Here is an 18964-nt window from a genome sequence, read left to right as displayed (position 1 = left end):
TGGTGTGGCCAAGTTAGAAGAAGTAAGACAACAGAGACATGTTGTTAGGAATAAATTATCCCTGATTTCTCCTTGCCTGTGTTTCTGCTTCCTTACGGGTCGTGATATCTTGCTGAAGGGATCAAATGACTATGGGCTGAGCCCTCTGAAATAATGAGCTAAAAATAAATCCTCCCAACCTCTTATTGTTTCTGTCAGGTGGTTTATCATAGACCAGAGGAAATAAACTGAACTCTATCAATAAAGACAAGTGGTGGCATTATTCCCAGTTTGGCGAGTGCTACGATGGAAATGTAAGAGTATATATGAAGCCACGCTTTGTTTCCCATAGACCCAAAGTACGCAGAAAGAGACTAAAGGAGGCCATGATGAGGCTGACTTTCCACCATGACTGAATTCAGTCTTTCATCTGTGATCATCTTCCCCTCAGTTCGTTAGCATTTCTCATTAATGAAGCTGAAATAAAAGCAGGGGTCAGTCACTTTCTTCTTCATGAGCTTATTCTAGAAATAGCCACAAACTCTCTGATCCATGGCAAAACTCCAGGGGGAGGGGGAGCATCTTAAAATGAAATAGCAAAAACAGCTGAAATTCAGAAGGCTGTGGGCTAAACTGCCACACCTGATAAGGGGAGAGCTTGCTAGTCTCCTCTTGTTTGGCTAGAGAAGATGAAAGGAGGTGGTCAGCCAGCTGGCCGTCAAGTATGGGTCTTTACAGAGACAAAGCAGTTTGTTCAGTGGTGTGTGCCTCCCACGCGGCAGCATGCGTCCACAGGACTGCAGAAGGCGAGCACGCAGTAGCACCGACCATGCATCACAATGGCATGTTAATAATTAATAGTGTTTATTAAACAATTATTGGAGCTTAATGGTGTTATATAAAATAAACCCCCAAGTAAAATAGGTACCTAAATTTCAGGAAAGTGTAGTGGTGGAAAATCACTTCCCTCCCTTCGCTCTACGGTACAGAGAAGCTGAGAGCAGAAGAGTCTAAGCAGCTCGACCAAGTCCCCTCACACCCTGTGCTGGTGCCTCGCGCACTGCCCGTACAGCGCCCCCTCATCCCTCATCCCTGCACAAGCCACTCAGCTCTGGCTGTTGGGTTATTAGGAAAATACAGATCCCACAATATGCATGAGTAAATTGGTATAATAAAAACATCCAAAATGTATTCTAAGATAACCTGTCAGGATGGTGAGGGATTTTGAAACCACATCCTGGGTAAGAATTGAAAACACTGGGGTTGTTTGAGCCAAATAAAGAGTGAAATGAAGACTGTTTAAAGGGAAACAAGGAAGAAACATCAGCCAATGACCCCGAACATCTCCTTGAGTTTGACAGTTGTACAAAGATTTCCAAAATGTGTGAATTCCCTTCCTTATTCTTTCATTACATTCTAGAAGTGAATGCTTGTGACCTGATTACTAAACATAGCTCTGAACCTTCCAATGTCTTTTTTTCCTACTTCTAAAAGGAAGAATAAATGCCAAAATTTCATGAATTTCTCTTTGGTTGATTGCTCATCTTCAGTCCATCATCAAAAGAGGAAATGAACTTGGAATTCTAAGAAAAAAAAATCCATTGTCATAGAGCATTTTGGGAAATTTGCAGGCCCACAAAAATTCCGAGTGAAAGGATCCTCACTTGGAATGTGGCTTCATGGAGGAGGCGTGGGGCAGCCGTCCCTATGGCCACCTGTGGACTGACTCTGTCAGGGTCAAGCTTGGGCAAGAATTTGCTTTCCAGCAGGAGTAGCCAACTGTAAGAATATTGATGAATACCTTTCACTGGCTGTATGTCACCATTACCTCAAGACAATATTCACCCATTTGATGAGATAGTCAAGCTGAATTTTTAATTGCAAATAAAATGAGTAATCTTAATCCTCATGTGTTACACCCTTTTGGGTTCCCAGATACTTGGAAAGTACCTTGCTACTAAGCATTGCTTAAAAATTGTGGATGTGTTGGATGTATATTCTTAGATATTTGAACACAATCTGTTTTGTTTTGTTTTGTTTTGTTTTGGACAGGGTCTTCCATATAGCTCAGGCTACCTTTGAACTCACTCTGAGCCCAGGGACGTTTCAAACTCTCCACCCTCCTGCCTCAGCCTTCTGGATATTAGGAACGCACCACTGTACCATGCTACTTAGTGCTCTTAAAGGTCCTCTGGGCTGATACTTCCCAATGCCATGAAGCAGCCCCTGGGGAAGCCTGGCTGGCACTGAGACAGCGTGTTTTCCCAATGTCAATCGTGCTACGATTCGATCCTTTACAGACTCTTCACAAGCATAACAGTACTAGCAGAGGACTGTGTGAGAAAATATTTTGGAGGATATCTTTCTAGTTTAAACTTGAGAGCATTATAAAAGCCAGATTAACTTTTAGTATAGAAAGTTTGCAAGATATTCATGAATAGGCTATTATAAATATATATCACCTAAGAACTTCTCAAGTTTCAGGTAAAGAAAATAGTTTAGTCAGCTAAAGAACTACAAATACAACATATGCTGTAATTAGTTTCACGAGATGCTTTCGTGCATGAAGGAAGAAAACAGTAAAGGAAGGAAGGAAAGGAGGGATTAGCCTATTAAGCAGTCTTTCATTCTAATAAATTGATAAAATACCTCAAGATCTTAGCTTGCTTAGGAGAAAGTATTTTTTCCACAACAAAGGGTGAGATTCCTTCCCTTGCATGTCCTAGGAAGCTACTTGACATATCAAACTCAGAAGAGATTTGAAACACTCCTATGAAATACGACACCTCACGAATTTCTAAGCATACTGCACTCAGTTTTAAGCAAATCCTATCTGGGAAGTTACTTATCCAGCTGGCCATAAGTGGCCCAGCTTATTGGAACAGAATTTTCAGAAGGAGAAGTTATGTACTTTTTTTGAATATTGAATTATATCATGAATATATAAAATAAATCAATTATGTGTTATCCAATACTACGTGTAAAAGAAATAGATGCTATAGTTATGAGTTATACATGTTGTGTGGTGTAGACAGAATCATAGGTAGATCAAAGATAAGGAAGAAGCTGGCAGCTTTAATGATAGCTTTCTACTGAGTCAGACTGACTCCTCTGTTGAGAGCAAACCCTGCCCTAAGTCATAGAGATTGGGTGTGGCTGTGGATATAACCCATAACAGCATGTAGCTCCCTATCGCACAGAACTTGCTCCTGATAGTAATATAATAAAAATCCCACCTTCGATCTCAACATCACAAATGCTCTCATGGATACTAACTAACTTAGTTCTCAGGCGACCTAAAAAAAGATTGACTTGACGAAGGTGTATAGTATAACCCATTTCACACACTAAGATCCTGGAAGTAGAGGTGTGTGGTGAATTCCAGGATGTTTATCAGAGACTGGCAGATCTACAGGTAGAGCCTCGAGATGTCCTCTCCATCACTTGACATGCCTGCTCCCCAAAGTACAGGGGAAGTCCCCAAAATGAAAGAGAGAGGAAATCCAACTGACAGGATTCAGGAAACAGATATTGGGCTCAGGAGTACCCAGCATTCCATCCAGGCAGGTTCTCCACACAGCACAGACACACTCGACTTTTTTCTGAGCTCAGCTCAGACTCCTCTCTTTTAATTTTTATTTTCTCCTAACCACACATTTGAAGATGAAACCATTCACAATGCCCATCCTCACACAGCCTGCGATACCATAATTGACAATAAGTCAGCTACAAAAAAATGAAAATACTGTTTTAATAACCTTGGCTGAAAACACATTTTGTTGTACGCCTCAAAGGGTTTCAATAAAAAGCCAACCTGTACAGACATATTTTCTTGGCTTAAACAACAATCCAAGGCATATAAATGTATTCCAACTATAACGACATATTTATAGGCCAATAAAGCTTACACTGTACCTTTCATACTTCACTTAAAGGAACTCTAAGAAACAGTGTTATAGAAAATTACTTGACTTTTTTTCAAATGATAGGTCAAGGAATAAAAAAAAATGTAAGTCTGTTATGTTTAAATGATAGTATTTATATTCCTTAGTTGCTAAAATTTTTGGAAAATGATATAATTCTTCATTTGACTACTTTCAGACGCCATGCCAAATATGGGTATGAAGTCCACTTTATGACAAAAGCTAAGTACTGTGATTCTAAAGACAAAAATAAATAACTGGAGGCTTGGGTAGTGAATGATTTAATCAACTCATTATTCTGGAAAAACAGGTTCTTGTGTTGGTTACACTTATGAATAACACATTCCTTAACCCTTCTGTTTTAACATGGTTATTTTTCTTCATCTTGTTTTTCAGCAAACTTCTCTATGAAATAGGTTGAAAGAAGGTAAAACATCTCACCCAGGAAAGTAAAAATTTGCATTGCTTTCATACTGAATTTTCTTTGAAAAGGAGGAAGAGGAGAAAGGCTATGAATGTACTTTACCACATCCCAGAAGTGTTTTTTTTTTTTTATGATTAGTTTTTCCATTATCTAGATCTGTTGTTGTAGTCAGCAGTCGTTTAGAGTCTTAAATGAAAACTCCAAAAATTTTTACAAAAGCAAAACAGGACATCCTCAAATATTATCCAAACAAGCTCCCCCAAAGGGAAAAAAGATGAAAAAATAAATAAGTTGTGATTTGAATCAGAAACAGTTATTGGAAGCTGCCATTTGGGGCAGAGTTTCTCTTTGTGAAGTATTAATTTGTTGGCAGACACACATTTCTGAGAACATTCTTGTTTTTTTATTTTTTTACTATTCAGAGACAGGAAGTGACACAAACTGGGATTAAAGGGAATTTATTCTACTTTAATTTGGGGCAATGAGAATTCTTTAATTAGCTTTAATATTTTTAAAGCTCTTTTCTAATTCTTTCATCGTTGTTGATATTTTTTAGCAGGATAAAATTACTCAGTTTAAAAAGGTAGCATGTTGAAATTTTATTTTGCCTATAGAAAAGGGAGAACTTTCCATTCTTTGTTTACTTCCAGCAGGAAAAAAAAAAAAAAAAAAGAGGAGGGTCTTAAACAATCTCCCAGTTGACCTTTCTTTTGTAAGAACAATGAGGAGTAGGAAAAGTTCTATGAGGGAAAAACCCAGTAAGTGTGTGAACTTCCATCACAATGTGGTATTGGAGGTTGTTTCAATGTGGCCAAGAGAAAGAGAGATAGGAACACCACTGTGTAGAAAGAAAGCTACGGAGAGCAGATATTGTGGTGTGACATACAGAAAAAGGAAGAGGCTGAAGATAAAATAGCTGGGACAAGACTGAGCCCAGCAAATGACACCTCCTTGTCTCCCCTCCCCAGCATAAATCCTGACAATGTGGACTTGAGATCAGGCAGATAATGGGAACTCATTACATTAAGGAAAGTTTTTGTTTCTCTTTCCACATTATTACAACACAGTGTGCATTCCAATTACAAAAGCTATTTGTCTCAAATTCCCCACAGTTCATACCAACTGAGTAGAATTTCAAGGCCCTAAATTCTATCCTTAAAGGGATACTTTACATTTTAAAAAAAGAAAGTGTGCATGGTGTTTCTTGCCCACCAGAGAAGCTCCCAATCAAGTCTCCTGTTAATTATTTTCCTTCCCCAGTAGGAATCAAATGTGTTTCCCAAGCAATCAATCAATTTGGTCAGAATCACCTGGGAAGACTTTTATCAGTGCCCAATTTTGACCTTGCCTTAGTCCCACTGAGAAGATTCTAGAAAAACTAGACTTGGCTATTCATCTTATTCTTAAAGTCCCCTCTCCCTCTCCCACAGTAAGTTTAAAAAGCAACTAAATCTGCAAACCACAAATCTACATTTTGAGGTCAAAACAAGTACTTAGAATAGTCATGTAAACCCATTTCTTCTGGAACGCACTGAAAAAATATATATATATATGTATATATAACAACAACTATAAATTATTTTAGAATCCAAGACTCTCAAAGTCTGTTTTGATGGAAGTGACAAATTGGTTTTCCTTTTCCACTCATTAATAAGCTATCCATTTGAAACAAACAAAAATTTCTTTTAAGCATGCTATAAATATCTTGTTTATGTGTGACATCAAGCTTAACCATCTACACATCCTTTTGTCCCCAATGAGTTTCCTGTTTAATGTTTTATTAGTAACAGTATATTCCATAACTAAAAAAAAAAAAAAAAGTCCAACAAAGCAAGGTTTTCTTGTTAAGGAAAAGCTGGGACAATGGCTATACAATTGAAGGCATGCATCTGGAAGGCACCATAGCCCGTGTATGATTCAGCAATTTCCCACATCACAAAAGTAGTCATTGTGTGTTCACAAAATCGGGGTGTGTCACAGTATGTATACAAAGGCTATTTTAAAAAGTCTTGGGATTTTGAAAGAAAAGCATGAGTTGAATAATTTTCTCTAATGGTGTGTATGACAATAATATTGTCAGCCTACACAAAATACTAAATTCTCACATGTACCAAAAAAGTGTCAGGCAACTGTTGACTATTAAAGTGTTATTCCTCAAACACAGCACAGCTCATCACAGAAGAGGACCTACATGATTTAGTCTCCTTATACCACTTAAAATAAATAGTGAAGCTTCCTGTAAAAGTTAAGTGTCAGGTTTAACAGAAAACAGGAAGTTGTCACATTAAGGCATACTAGGGCTATGAAAAATCAGAATTGTGCTAGAATGAAAGAAAAAGACGTCTTACTATGGGAACAGTGAAGTTCCTCTTTGCTTAAAGAGGAAACCGGTGGTCGATGTCAGAAGTCAACAACTTTGGTCTTGAGCAATGCTAGAAGAGTATGTCTATGGAGGCCACCAGGCTACAGCCAGAAGGAAAAGGCAAGAGAACAAAGAAACTGGGGACAAGCAAGGGTTGCAGAGAAAGAATGAGTTACGGAGTTCTCCACACCATCGTTCGATGAGACCTTTTCTATCTCCAACCCCATGATGAAGCAGTTTTGTGTTTTGCATGTGAAGACTGAGGCTTCAAGGTTAACACAGGCACCCCAGGCTGAGTGAGGGTCGCGTTGATATTCAAACAGTAGTAGACAGACCTGATGGTGAGCTCTGAAAGCCAAGGAAACCCTCACCATGCGTGGTCACCGGGAATCCGAGGCTCGAGCTCCTCATGCTCCTTTGCACTATGGGCCTTAGCCTTCTTCCTCACCTCATTTTCTCTTCAGCATAAAAGGTTGACATTAGGACACAGTGCATGTCGCATTGTCCACTCATAGAAAATATTTCAGTTCTTCATGAATTCAGTTTCAGGTCCCCTAAATAAGTCTTAGTTATCCCACAGAAAGGGGTTTCAGATCATGAGTTATATCTGTCACCCAGTTTAAGACTCCATACAGAAAAGGCCCAGAACTCCAGTGGGCAACAACCACACATTTCCCTCTCAGGTGTCTCCCCAACCATCAGGACAAACGAACTATATACACACATATACACAACTTCTTAGAGAATATTATATACTGCATATAACATTACATATTCATATTATACTATACTGTATTATATATAACATGTGATTATATTATCATATACGTATACATTATATATACTGCATATACATTACATATTACATATGTAATGTACATAGAATGGCATATATTTTCATATTTAAATGTTATATTTCATACATATGTATTATGTCATTCTTAGATAATATGAAAATGATATATAACTGTTCTGTATATAGCTCTTACATATATTTATGCAAGTATATGAATGGCCATACTTCAGGAACGCGGAAGGAGAGGGCATATTTACCGAGGTCAGCCTTTTCCTTGAGGACGTCTCTGAAGTTGAGGCCGCTGTTCAGCGTGGACTGCCTGTACCTTAGCAGGGCTTCTTTCTGCCCATTCCTCCCCAGAGCCTCGGCCTCCACGGGCCCAGCACGGAGGCCGCATCTCCACTTGGAGAAATCGGAACGAACCCATTGGACCAGGTCTTCAAGCTTGACGATCACCTTCTCGGAAACAGCAATGACTTCATCCTGCACAAGGCAGATGAACGAAAACCATTACATAGAGGTCCGAGGATAAGGACATGCTCAGTATTTCAAACCTGGATGCATGCAAATGTTCTCAACTTGGGCAGACAGCACATAGCTTTGGGGATAGGTTGGTCTCCAGTAACTCACTATAGCTCACTGGCTTTCCATGGTGAGTTATTTCAAGAATAATTTATGTGACATGTTTGTTATACAGTTGGTTCCCAAAAAATCCAGCAGTAATTCTAACAGACATTTTTAATGCTGCCACAAAGCTCACTCTACCTATCTAACTACTTCAGTGAAAGCTAATTTTTAGGTGCAATTAATTGCAAATGCACAAAGTGAAGCTGAATGACTAATGGTTAGCCTGTCTCTATATAAATGGTCTAAGTAAATCTAGAATTCTTGGAACTCTGACTCACCCCAAAATTCCTATGTTTATGGTACATTTTCCCTTGGCTTATATACAAATATTGAATTTAACTTTTGTCCTAAAAATTAAATAAAACTGTGATGTAATCCCTAAAGAAATACTTCATAAATGTTATGTGCTTCCCACCGAAAGAAACTTACACATTCTCGTGTTTCTAAAAACTTTGTAAGTTGAGAAATGAACTGAATTTTTTTCTTTTAATACATATGGGGTGGGGGTGAGAGGGTGAGTGATGAGAAAATCTTTGAATCTAAGAAAAGTGGCTGAAACTTAAGTTCCTCCCATGGATCATAAATTAGAATTTTAAGCATTCCTAATTGCTTCCAGGAAACAAGCAAAGCTTTCTGCCTGAGAATTAATCCGGCAAGCTATTTAGTAGATATCTATATGTGGAACAAAGGGAGGGCTGCCTCACCCAAAGATTCCTTAGAAAAGGCTTACAAATGGAGATCATCTCACTGTGTTTTAAGTTATATTATTTGAAGATTTGATGTTTTATAATGTGAACTGAGTTCTTTTCATTCTCTTTAATTTACACTTCCTGAAGGATGCTTAGCTGTGAAAACCCCCTCAGCTTACAAAATCTTCAAACTAGTTTTGACAAAACAGCAACAGGAAGATGTCTCTATGCTATGAAACAAAAGGAATTCACAATTGAATTTGGCTAATTTTCTGCTAAATGAGACTCTTTCTTCCCCCACCTACACACACACACACACACACACACACACACACACACACACATGCACACATACATGCGTGTACACCCCCACATACCACAAGCTCTCTCACACACACTGCTTCAACTCAAACAAAAATGGGTCTTATTAATACCATCTTCACAAAATAAGATACACTAGATTTTGGTTTTCTAAAATGTCTTAAGGTAGGAGCTACAATTTCATTTTCCCTCAACCAGTTCCAAGCTGCTTTAGAGAAGAAAAAGTTTAAGTACCAAAACCACAAATGAGCTATCAAAAATGGAAAGTAAAACTTTGTTCCTGGGCTCCTTCCTCTTCTCATGATCTAATACGAACTTCCAATGAAGGGTGCTTTTCTCCTCTGCTCAAGAAAACATCTCAGTACCTTGTAAACAATGGGGCATAATACAAAGATGACTTCCCCCAGACTCACCAACCCGTCATCTTGAAATTAAAGATCCGTGTTTGCCATGCATTTCATAGCTATTACATGGTGATTATTAAATGTCAGAATAAAAATTCAGGCTGGATATTGTTTCAAAGCATATGGGGACAGCTTTTCAGCAGGACACACTAGCAATCCAGTTTAGAACATACTGGAAAATAATTAAGTAGCATGGTATAGTACTGATAAAATTTGGCAACATTTTGACCAAATAAGGTTTCCTAGAATAGACAAGTTTGGAGATGAGTGTTACTCTCAAATAACTCTGTGATCAAATGATTATCACATCAATTACCAGTTGCTTAAGATCTTTTCCAAGAAATAGCATGACTAGCTCTGGCTGGCTTACAACACCCAAGCAAATAGTTTATTAACCAAGAGAAAATACAATCCTTATGATGTCACTGATGAATAAACTCATCTTTCAAGATCCACTCTATAGATATACCCTTGCTTCTCCCTTTTTCTCAAATACACACACACACACACACACACACACACACACACATGGATTCATATACACACGCAAACCGAAAACCCAAGTATGCATTAATTATGAAAACAGCAGTGTGTTTTTAAAGTGTGTTTACTACTATGGATTCGGAGGAAAACTGGCTCTACAACATTTTCAAACGCCAGGATTTAAAAGGAAATCTGATAAGAAGGAGAGGAAAGCAGCTTATCAACCCTCAGAAACAAATAACCTATAGATGGAAAATGGCTGAGGAAACAGTACACACGGCACAGGAGACCACATGTCCACACTCACCATTCTGAGCAAGTGCTGACTCAAGTCTCTGACATGGCCCATCTTTATGTCTAAGAAAAGAACGTTGATACACTCAGCTCGTGATTATGTTAGCTCTGTGCAAACTGAGAATTAGTGCTGGATAAATATCGCTCATTTACTCCATTCACTCCAATAGAACACAAAAGGAACACAGAGAAATATACTTTGTTATTTAGTGAATGTACCTTGACTTTTCAATTAACTCAGCACTTAATCAATATTTATGTAGGCCATGTAAAGACACTTTCTAAGCCCTTATCCTTTCTCATCGTTGTTTAAAACTATTTCTATAATTTGGATTTTTTTTCTACCACTGTACAAAAACAGGTCATTTAGTCATGAATCGTCTGAGTCAGAGGAGATAACCCATAAGTCATGGCTGGCCCCTCCACATGTTGTAAAAACAGGAAATGTTACACAAAAACATCTACACTTCAATTTTCTCACATAAAATAAAATAAGGAAGAAAAAATGAATAATTAAAACCAAAACTAACAACCCAAAACACTTGAAATTGAGTAGCAGAGGCTTCCTTTATACAAGACGAGAAAGCCCACCGTGTTCTACTCTGCCAGGATCCTTTCCCGGGCCTGCCTGGCCCCAGCATGGGCAACAGACATGCCAGTTCCAGAGGTTGATTTCACCCACTCCCTGTGTCACTGACGAGTTGGCACATCTCAGTCATGTCAACTTAAAAGCGGTGCTCGTGTGAGATTCCAAGTTTCCTCCGACTCTGTAACCAGGGTGCCTAAGTTCAGGCCCCTGTCCTGAACCTTGTTTGCTATGGAGCACCGGGCAAGTTCTTTAGGCTTTCTGTGTTACAGTTAAACATATATATATCTACCTATATACATAGATATATATAAATATATGTATATATAATATAAATATATAATAAATAAATATATATATATAAACATATATATATTAACACACACACACACACATATATATGAATATTACTGTGTATTCCCCTCAGTAATTGCCAGGACTCACAGGTTGACAGAATCGTATTTGAGTGTCATAGTCAGTGATCTGTCATTATGTGTCTTCATGGTTGGTTTCCAGGCTATGATATGTGAAGATGGGGAAATACATGCATGCATACTTTGTGAGTGTGTGTTTGTGTGTGTAATTAAGCAGTTATAGATCACATTCATTGCTTATGTTTGTCTGTGTATGCCCTGCCTGAGTATGTATGTTTGTGTGTGTGTGTGCACACACGTGTGCATGGCGTGGTGGCTGGAAGACAACCTTGGGTACCTTCCTCAGGGACTGCTCACCTTTATTGAGACAGGACTCTCATTGGCCTGGAAAATTGCCAAGTAGTCAGGCATGGCTGACTAGTGAACCCCCAGGATCTGCCTACTTCCATTTTCCTGGTGATGATGATTGTAAGCACACCTTACCACGACCACGCCTGCCTTTTTTCATATGGGTTCTACGGATTAAACTTGGGTCCTCACCACATAAGCCAGATGCACAAGGCGGTGTATATGTCTGGAGCTCATTTGCAGTGGCTAGAGGCCCTGGCACACCATTCTCACTCTTTCTCTATCGACCTCTCTCTTCAATAAATAAATAAATAAATAAATAAATAAATATATATATATATATATATATATATATACATGTATATGTATATATCTAAATATGTATATTATATATATACATATGTACATATATATGTATGTATGTATGTATAAATAATATATATATATATATATTTTTTTTTTTTCCTATTTGAGAGAGGGAGCAGTTAGAGAGAGGTGCCAGACTCTTTAGCCATATGGATCTGGCTCATGTAGGTACTGGGGAATTGAACCTGGGTCCTTAGGCTTCACATGCAAGTGCCTCTCCAGGCCCCAGGATCCTCATATTTTTGAGGGGCTTTACTGACTGAGTTACTTCCCCAGCCTGCTTAATTATTTTTATGGTTGTTTTACTAGTGGGAAACTGGTACTGATTTTCTGGTTGTGGGAGGTATGGAAAGTATTCTCTTTAAATAAATTTAAGTTAAAGTGGACTGATTTAAACAGAACCAGTAAATAAATATAGGGGATGTTTGGATATAGAAAAAAATGTCAAGTTACTTTTTTAAAGACTAAAGTTTGTGGCAATGCATTATATTAATGATCTTAATAGCCCAAGGACCCTTGGGAACCCAAGCCACATCAGGTCCAAGCCCAGTCACAACAGTACTACCTTTCACTCTCACTCTCCTTCAAGTATAGAAAGGGTTCTCCAGAGATCATGAGATATGAGAATCCAAGAGTCTACTAAGCTAGAGTGTGAAGACATTTAAAACACAGAAAATGAAACAAAATAAAACAAAACACAAAACTAAACCTGTGCCACTCTTTTTATTAATCTTTGGTTTCTGAGGTATAATGTGATCTTTCAGACACAAAATGGCCTAGATATCCATGACCTCACAGTGTCTGACACCACCTACACAAGACCCTCATAATAAGAAAAGATGATGACATCAAAATATAAGAAAAACTAGTTGAGAACGGTAGGGGATAAGATGGAGACTGGATTTGTGAAGGGGAAGGTGGGGGAAGGGAGAGAATTTTTATGGTTTATTGTCTATAATTATGGAAATTGTCAATGAAAAAAAGGTTTTTTTTGTTTTTGTTTTTTTAAAAAAATGTAAGAGCCAGCGAAAGATTTGGACTACTTACAATGCAATCGTTCAGACACAAATTGGCCTCAATATCCATGACCTCTCAGTGCCTAGTACTGCCTTCACAAGCCCCTCATAATAGGAGGAAAAGATGGTGACATCAAAATAAAAGAGAGACTAATGGAGAGGAAGAGAGGATATGATGGAGAGTGGATTTGTGAAGGGAAAAGTGGGGGAGGGAAGGGAATTATCATGGTTTATTGTCTGTAATTATGGAAGTTGTCAACTAAAAAAAGTTTAAATATGTGTTCTTACATGATCACAATGAGTTCTATCTCTTTTTTAAATTTCATAATGAAACTTTTGGTGGGGGGTTGTATACAGTCCTGTGAGCTTTGACAGGTGAATAAACCGAAATGGCCACTACTGCCATGGCACACAGGCACAGACCAAAGGCCTTCTTCATGTCTTAGCCATACTTTTCCTCAGCGACTTCCGGCAACCACTCATCTGCTCCTCTCATAGTTTTGCCTGTTTTAAAACGCCACACGTGCTGAATCCTACTGGATGAGCCTTGTGCCACGGCTGCTTTCGCCCAGTTCGACAGCGTGTTGTTGCGCTCATCAATGGTGTGCCAGGCTTCACTTGGGTGTAGTATCCTTGTGGGTAGACATGCACCATGTCCTGTGGACTATTCGCCCAGAGGGACATTTGAGCCATCTCAGTGGGGGTGATTACAAGCAGAAAGTGCTATCCACACTCACACGCAGGCTTTTATGCAAACACATGTTTAGTAGGTATTTATTTATTTGCAAGCAGAGAGCAATAGAGAGAAGACAGATAGACAGGCAGAACGGGCATGCCAGTGCCTCCAGCTACTGCAAACAACTCCACATGCATGCGCCACCTTGTGCATCTGGCTCTACGTGGGTAGTGGGGAATTGTACACCAGGTGACAGGCTTTGCAGGCAAGTGCCTTAACCACTGAGCCATAGATTTTTGATTCTTTGAGGACTGGGGCGGTGACGGATGCTTCACGTGGTTGGGTGCAGCCAATGCTGGGGTCACTGGGTTCTGAAGTGGCTGTGCCCGTTCCCAGCAGTCATGGATGAGTGCTCCTCTTGCTCCCATCCCTGCCAACACTTGAGAGTGTCGCTGTTAATTACTTGTCTCTATTCTACTGTGTACATAGTGGCTTCTCACCATGTAGTTAGTTTTCATTTCTCTAGTGACTAACAATGCCAAAACATTTGTTTTTAGGTGACAGTTTGGCACCTGTATGACTTTTCTGCTGAAATGTCTATTTAAGTCTTTCACACACTTTAAAAACTGGGTTGTTTTCTTACTCAAGTTTCAAGTGCTCTTGTAACTTCTGGACTCAAATATGTGGCGTGAAAATGCATCTACTTGCTTGGTAACAGGGTCTTTGACAAAACAAGTTTTAAATTTAATGATGTTCCCTGGGTTGTCTTTTTCATTTATAAACTGTGGTTTTGCTTTTATATGAAGTCTTTGCCTAATCTCATGTCACAAAGAGTTTCTGTTGTCATCCAAAAGTTTTATAATTTTCCATTTAGGAGTAGAATCTATTTTGATGAAATTCAGTTTGGCATCCATTGCTCTTGCATGTGGAAGTCATACTATTATTTATTATTTAGATTACATAGATGAATTACATACTTTAAGTCATGCCTCAGAGTTAATTTCCAGTACAACAAATATCAGTAGATATGACTTAAATAAACAACAACAAAAAATCTAACATATTCTTAGTCATTTTAGTCCAGGAACCTGAGTCCAAAGGAAGAAACAATTAGAACTACTCTATTATATCATGAAAACAAGTCATTTAATCCCTCATATTCTATGATCTTTCTGGAACATTTGGCTTGAAATTGTCTATGACTTAAACCCCTCCTTCCTATTAAAAATTGTGAAAAGTCTTGGATTTTCACCCACTTACAAAACTACAAGGTTGCCTGCCACTGATTCATAGATGTTGGCAGAGGCCATGGACTCCTGGGCAGGAGCTAAGAATGCTCACTGCTCATGAAGTAGGATGCCAGTGGACCAGCACTGGGCAAGCCTCTAATACCCACCTCCCCGGAACACACACAGGTGACTGACAAGAGCCGTCACATTGGGCTACATTCCACACTTAGGGGAGCCCCGGTGTCTAATCAGAACAAGACCCCGTCTCTGCCTGCCATAGTTGTGCCCTCTGTGAACATCTTTGAAGAAAAGACTGGAACCCAGGCAGTCAGTGGTCTTACTCTCAGGGCCCATAGATAGTAGCAATTGCCTCGACCTACGGTCTACCTTCCACCTCTGCCTTTCTTTGGTTTGTCCCATTTCTCTTCTTCCTCATCTCATGTCCCAGCTGGGCAAATGGAACCCAAGTACATTCCTAGATGCAGCCTAGGTCTGGATTTCCAACTTCCATAGCACTCTTTGAAGAGATTTCTCTCGGTGGAGGTTCATCACCGATGCTTGTGGCAACTTTGTTAAGTTTGGTTCTGAAGATCACCTGGCACCATCATGCCCTCCTCCCGATCACATCTCCACCGCCCCTCCAGCTCAGGGCCACTGAACAGCGCAACTTGCCAGTTTGAAAGAAAACACTTTATTTGGCATGAGGGGAATTTAGTACTTCTTAACTGTGGCCAACTTTCCCCCCACATCTACTTGTCCTTTCTCTTTTTAAGTTTTGTTTAGCCACGTGTGTGCACACACACACGTCTATGTGTGCACATGAGCTCACACGCACACACGCCTTTTGTCACTTCCAAGGAGCACCAGGCACTTGTGCCACTTTTTGTGTTTAACTTATGTGGGTGGTTGAGAAATTGAGCCCAGGCCAGCAGGTTTTGCAAGTAAGTGCCTCTAGCCTCTCCGCCATCTTCTCAATCCATCTTCTATTCTGTTCTAATAATCAACTGCCTTGCATGAAATAAAGACACACTCTCCCTTTGCTTCCCTTATAGCCAAGGGCAGTGGTTGGAGCCAATCATGACCAATGATGTGTCCACATGGGGAATGACTATGACCTGAGCCCACACCCATGAAACGCAGACAGTCAGAGTTCTAGCCCTGAGCCATCTACTCACCATGGCAGGATACCAGTCTTTGAATTCACACTGTGAACAACTATAAGGACTAATCTCTGGGATCCACAAGTAAGCCTGTATCTTTACTGCTGTCAGCCATTGCAAGCGAGAACTACAGCGGAACTTGTTCACCTTTGTCCTGTGGTGTCCAGCAACCGGCCACCGTTAAGCAGAGCTACAGTCAGCTAAGCTTTAAGGACAGTGACACACATGTAATATGGAGGGGTTGGCAAGGAGGGAGGGAAAAAGAGCAGAAAAGAGGGACATATTTACCTCAAGTTTCAGAATGTGCTTCCTGGTGTTTAAAACACAATAAATGTTGGGAACACATTGTGTGTGGTGCAAGCTAAATAAGTTGTGCTAATAACAAATTAACTAATGGCTCAGCAGTTAAGGCACTCAACTGCAAAGCCCAGCAACCAGGGTTTGATTCCCTAGTACCCACGTAAAGCCAGATGCATAATGTGGTGCGTGAGTCTCGAGTATGTTTGCAGCTGCTGGAGGTGCTGGTGTGCCCTTTCTCTCTGTGTGTCTCTTTACTCTCTCTGCTTGTAAATGAACAAAAAAAAATTTTAAAAATAAAATAATGATCTAATTTTCTCCACAAGGGTAGGAAATTTTCAGAAAGATGGAAGCCAATCATGAAGAAAATGGTTGGGTCCACTTTTAGAAAGACAAATTCAGCCACTTAACTTGTGCCCTGCACAGGACTACCCCGAGGCATGGGTGCCCATGCCATTCACCGGCACCCTCTGTCAAAGGGGAGAACATGCCACCTTTGAGGCCAGCTCCACTGGCCATGACCTTGCTTTCAAGGGTGCCTGGGACACACTGCATAGCGAGACACTTCCTTCTTTGTCCAGTGACTTCGCAATCACACATTTCCAGGGTGTGCTCATGGAATACCTACACAGTCAGTAAAGGTGTCATTCTCCATGTAAGGGGTGGCCACTTAAAGATCCAAAAACATCAGGAAAGACAGGTTGACACAAACGAGGCATCTATTGGTCAGTGGTGAAAGGAGGGAAGTGCGGAGGGTTTTATAGTGCTTGATTTTGCTGATGTCAAAGACGGTCCTCAATTAAGCCAAGGTCTCCACAGGAATACTGCAGTCAGGCTAACTGAATGGATAGTAGGGTTTGTACCGAAGGACCTCCAAGGAAGGAGACTGTAGTACTGCCCATCAAGGGAACCTAAGAGATCGCCAGTACAACCACGTGGGCGAGCAGCAGGTCAGCCATCATGTGCCTCTCCCGGAGGGTCCTAGGTGGGTAGGAGTAATTACGAGGGGTGAGCAGGCCCGCTCAGCATCAGCTTGGACTGACTTCGGGAAATACCACGGGATGAACGTACCGCTGCCTTTACTCCCTCCCTGTGTGGCTGAAGCGCCCCCGGGAATCGCAACGACTAGGGGCTCTCGTGATGGAGCCACACAGACCCGCAGGCAGCGGAGACAAACGTAAGCAGGCCTGGCCTGACTCCTCTGCCCTTCCCCGGCTTTTTTCAGTTAAGACCATCCTTCTCCCTTCATCTGACTTCATGATGTCCTCCCCCCCCCTTACACGGATAAAGCAGTATAGGGGACTTGCTGTTTTCTTAACGCCCTCACAACGCGAGATACAAGGCTCTCGGCTCCAAGGTGGGCCCGCGCTGGGAACGGCTTCTCATGCTACCTGCGACGCCATGTTGAGCGTCCGCTCGCCGTCCGTTCCCACCGCAGTGCCTTCTTCTGCGGCAACTGCTCACGCGGCAAACTCCAGAGGCGCGTGCCTCCGCTTACCTCCTCCGGCCCTTCCCCGGGAGCCAGGCTCTCCGGGGCCCAAGGGGCTCAACTGCCACTCGGATGGCTGGGAGAGAGTGAGCAGCGCGGGGCGGCGGGGCGGCGGGGCGGCGGGGCCTGCTCGGCGGAGAGGGCGCGTCAGGCGCGGGCGCGGGCGCGGGGCGGCGGGCGGCCTGGCTGAGGGCGGCGGGCGGCCTGGCTGAGGGCGGCGGGCGGCGGGCGGCCTGGCTGAGGGCGGCGGGCGGCGGGCCTCTGAGGGAGCCGAGGCGCCTCAGGGCTGCGGGTCAGCGAGCGGCCCCTAACGGCGGGGCCGTTTCCTGTACTTTTCCAGCGACTCCACGGCCGGCGTCGGGCTTCGGGCAGGGCCCCTCGCGTGCCCGTCGGAAACGTGGAGGACCGGCCGCCGTCGCGGGAGCTCGACGCCGGCGGCGCGGCTGAGACCCGGCGCGGGGCAGGCGCCCGCTCCACGGAAAGGCGCCCTGGCCCCGTCAGAGCGAGTCGGCCCACAGAGAGGCCGCTCCCAGGCACGGCGACCGTCCTTCGTGGCCCAGCCAACGACGTTTGTGTATCAGGCAAGTCATTCACAAGTCCTAACTATGTCACGCTCCCAAAGACATTTTTCATATACGATCATCTGCATCCTGTTAGTGTGCAGCCTGCTCCTCTGACCGGGAGACCTCCCCTCCGCCACAAAAAGCCACGGGGACGCCCTCCCGTGCAGCCACATTCTCTTCCTGTCCTCTTGGGTTTACCACGCATGTGCCTCACTTTCTGACTAAAATTAAGGGCCATTTGCACAGAGAACAGAAATTGTATCCCATCGCTCTCTTTGCGTTTCCTCTCTGAGCAGGCCAGCGCCTGCTATGTAAAGAGGGCGCCCAAGTCAAGGGTGGGTTATTTCTCCTTCGGCCAAATTCATGGGGTGTTAACTCCACAGTCTTTTTTTTTTTTACCACTTTCAGGCTGCCAAAATAAGATTTAGCTTGGCACCCAAACTACATAGCTCTGGTCATTAACAAAAGAAGATAATGATACTACCTCCAGAGCTAAGTTACCTATAAGAACATTTATTAAGGCCAAAACATAAATAAGTAAGTAGATAGATGATAGAT

General features: G+C 41.7%; 1 protein-coding gene across 2 annotated transcripts in view; it reads right to left on the bottom strand.

The window, feature by feature from the left end:
- Positions 1–18964, bottom strand: part of Arid5b (AT-rich interaction domain 5B) — a 189174-nt gene that overhangs the window by 147053 nt on the left and 23157 nt on the right. For both annotated transcript variants that reach the window (XM_004657864.2, XM_045137134.1), the window contains one exon: positions 7742–7967. In XM_004657864.2, the coding sequence (XP_004657921.1) occupies positions 7742–7967 (226 nt within the window). The remainder of the gene's footprint in view (positions 1–7741; positions 7968–18964) is intronic.

Source organism: Jaculus jaculus, chromosome 18 (assembly GCF_020740685.1).
Source record: "Jaculus jaculus isolate mJacJac1 chromosome 18, mJacJac1.mat.Y.cur, whole genome shotgun sequence".
Classification (NCBI taxonomy): domain Eukaryota; kingdom Metazoa; phylum Chordata; class Mammalia; order Rodentia; family Dipodidae; genus Jaculus; species Jaculus jaculus.
This window is presented reverse-complemented; position numbering and strand designations above follow the sequence as displayed.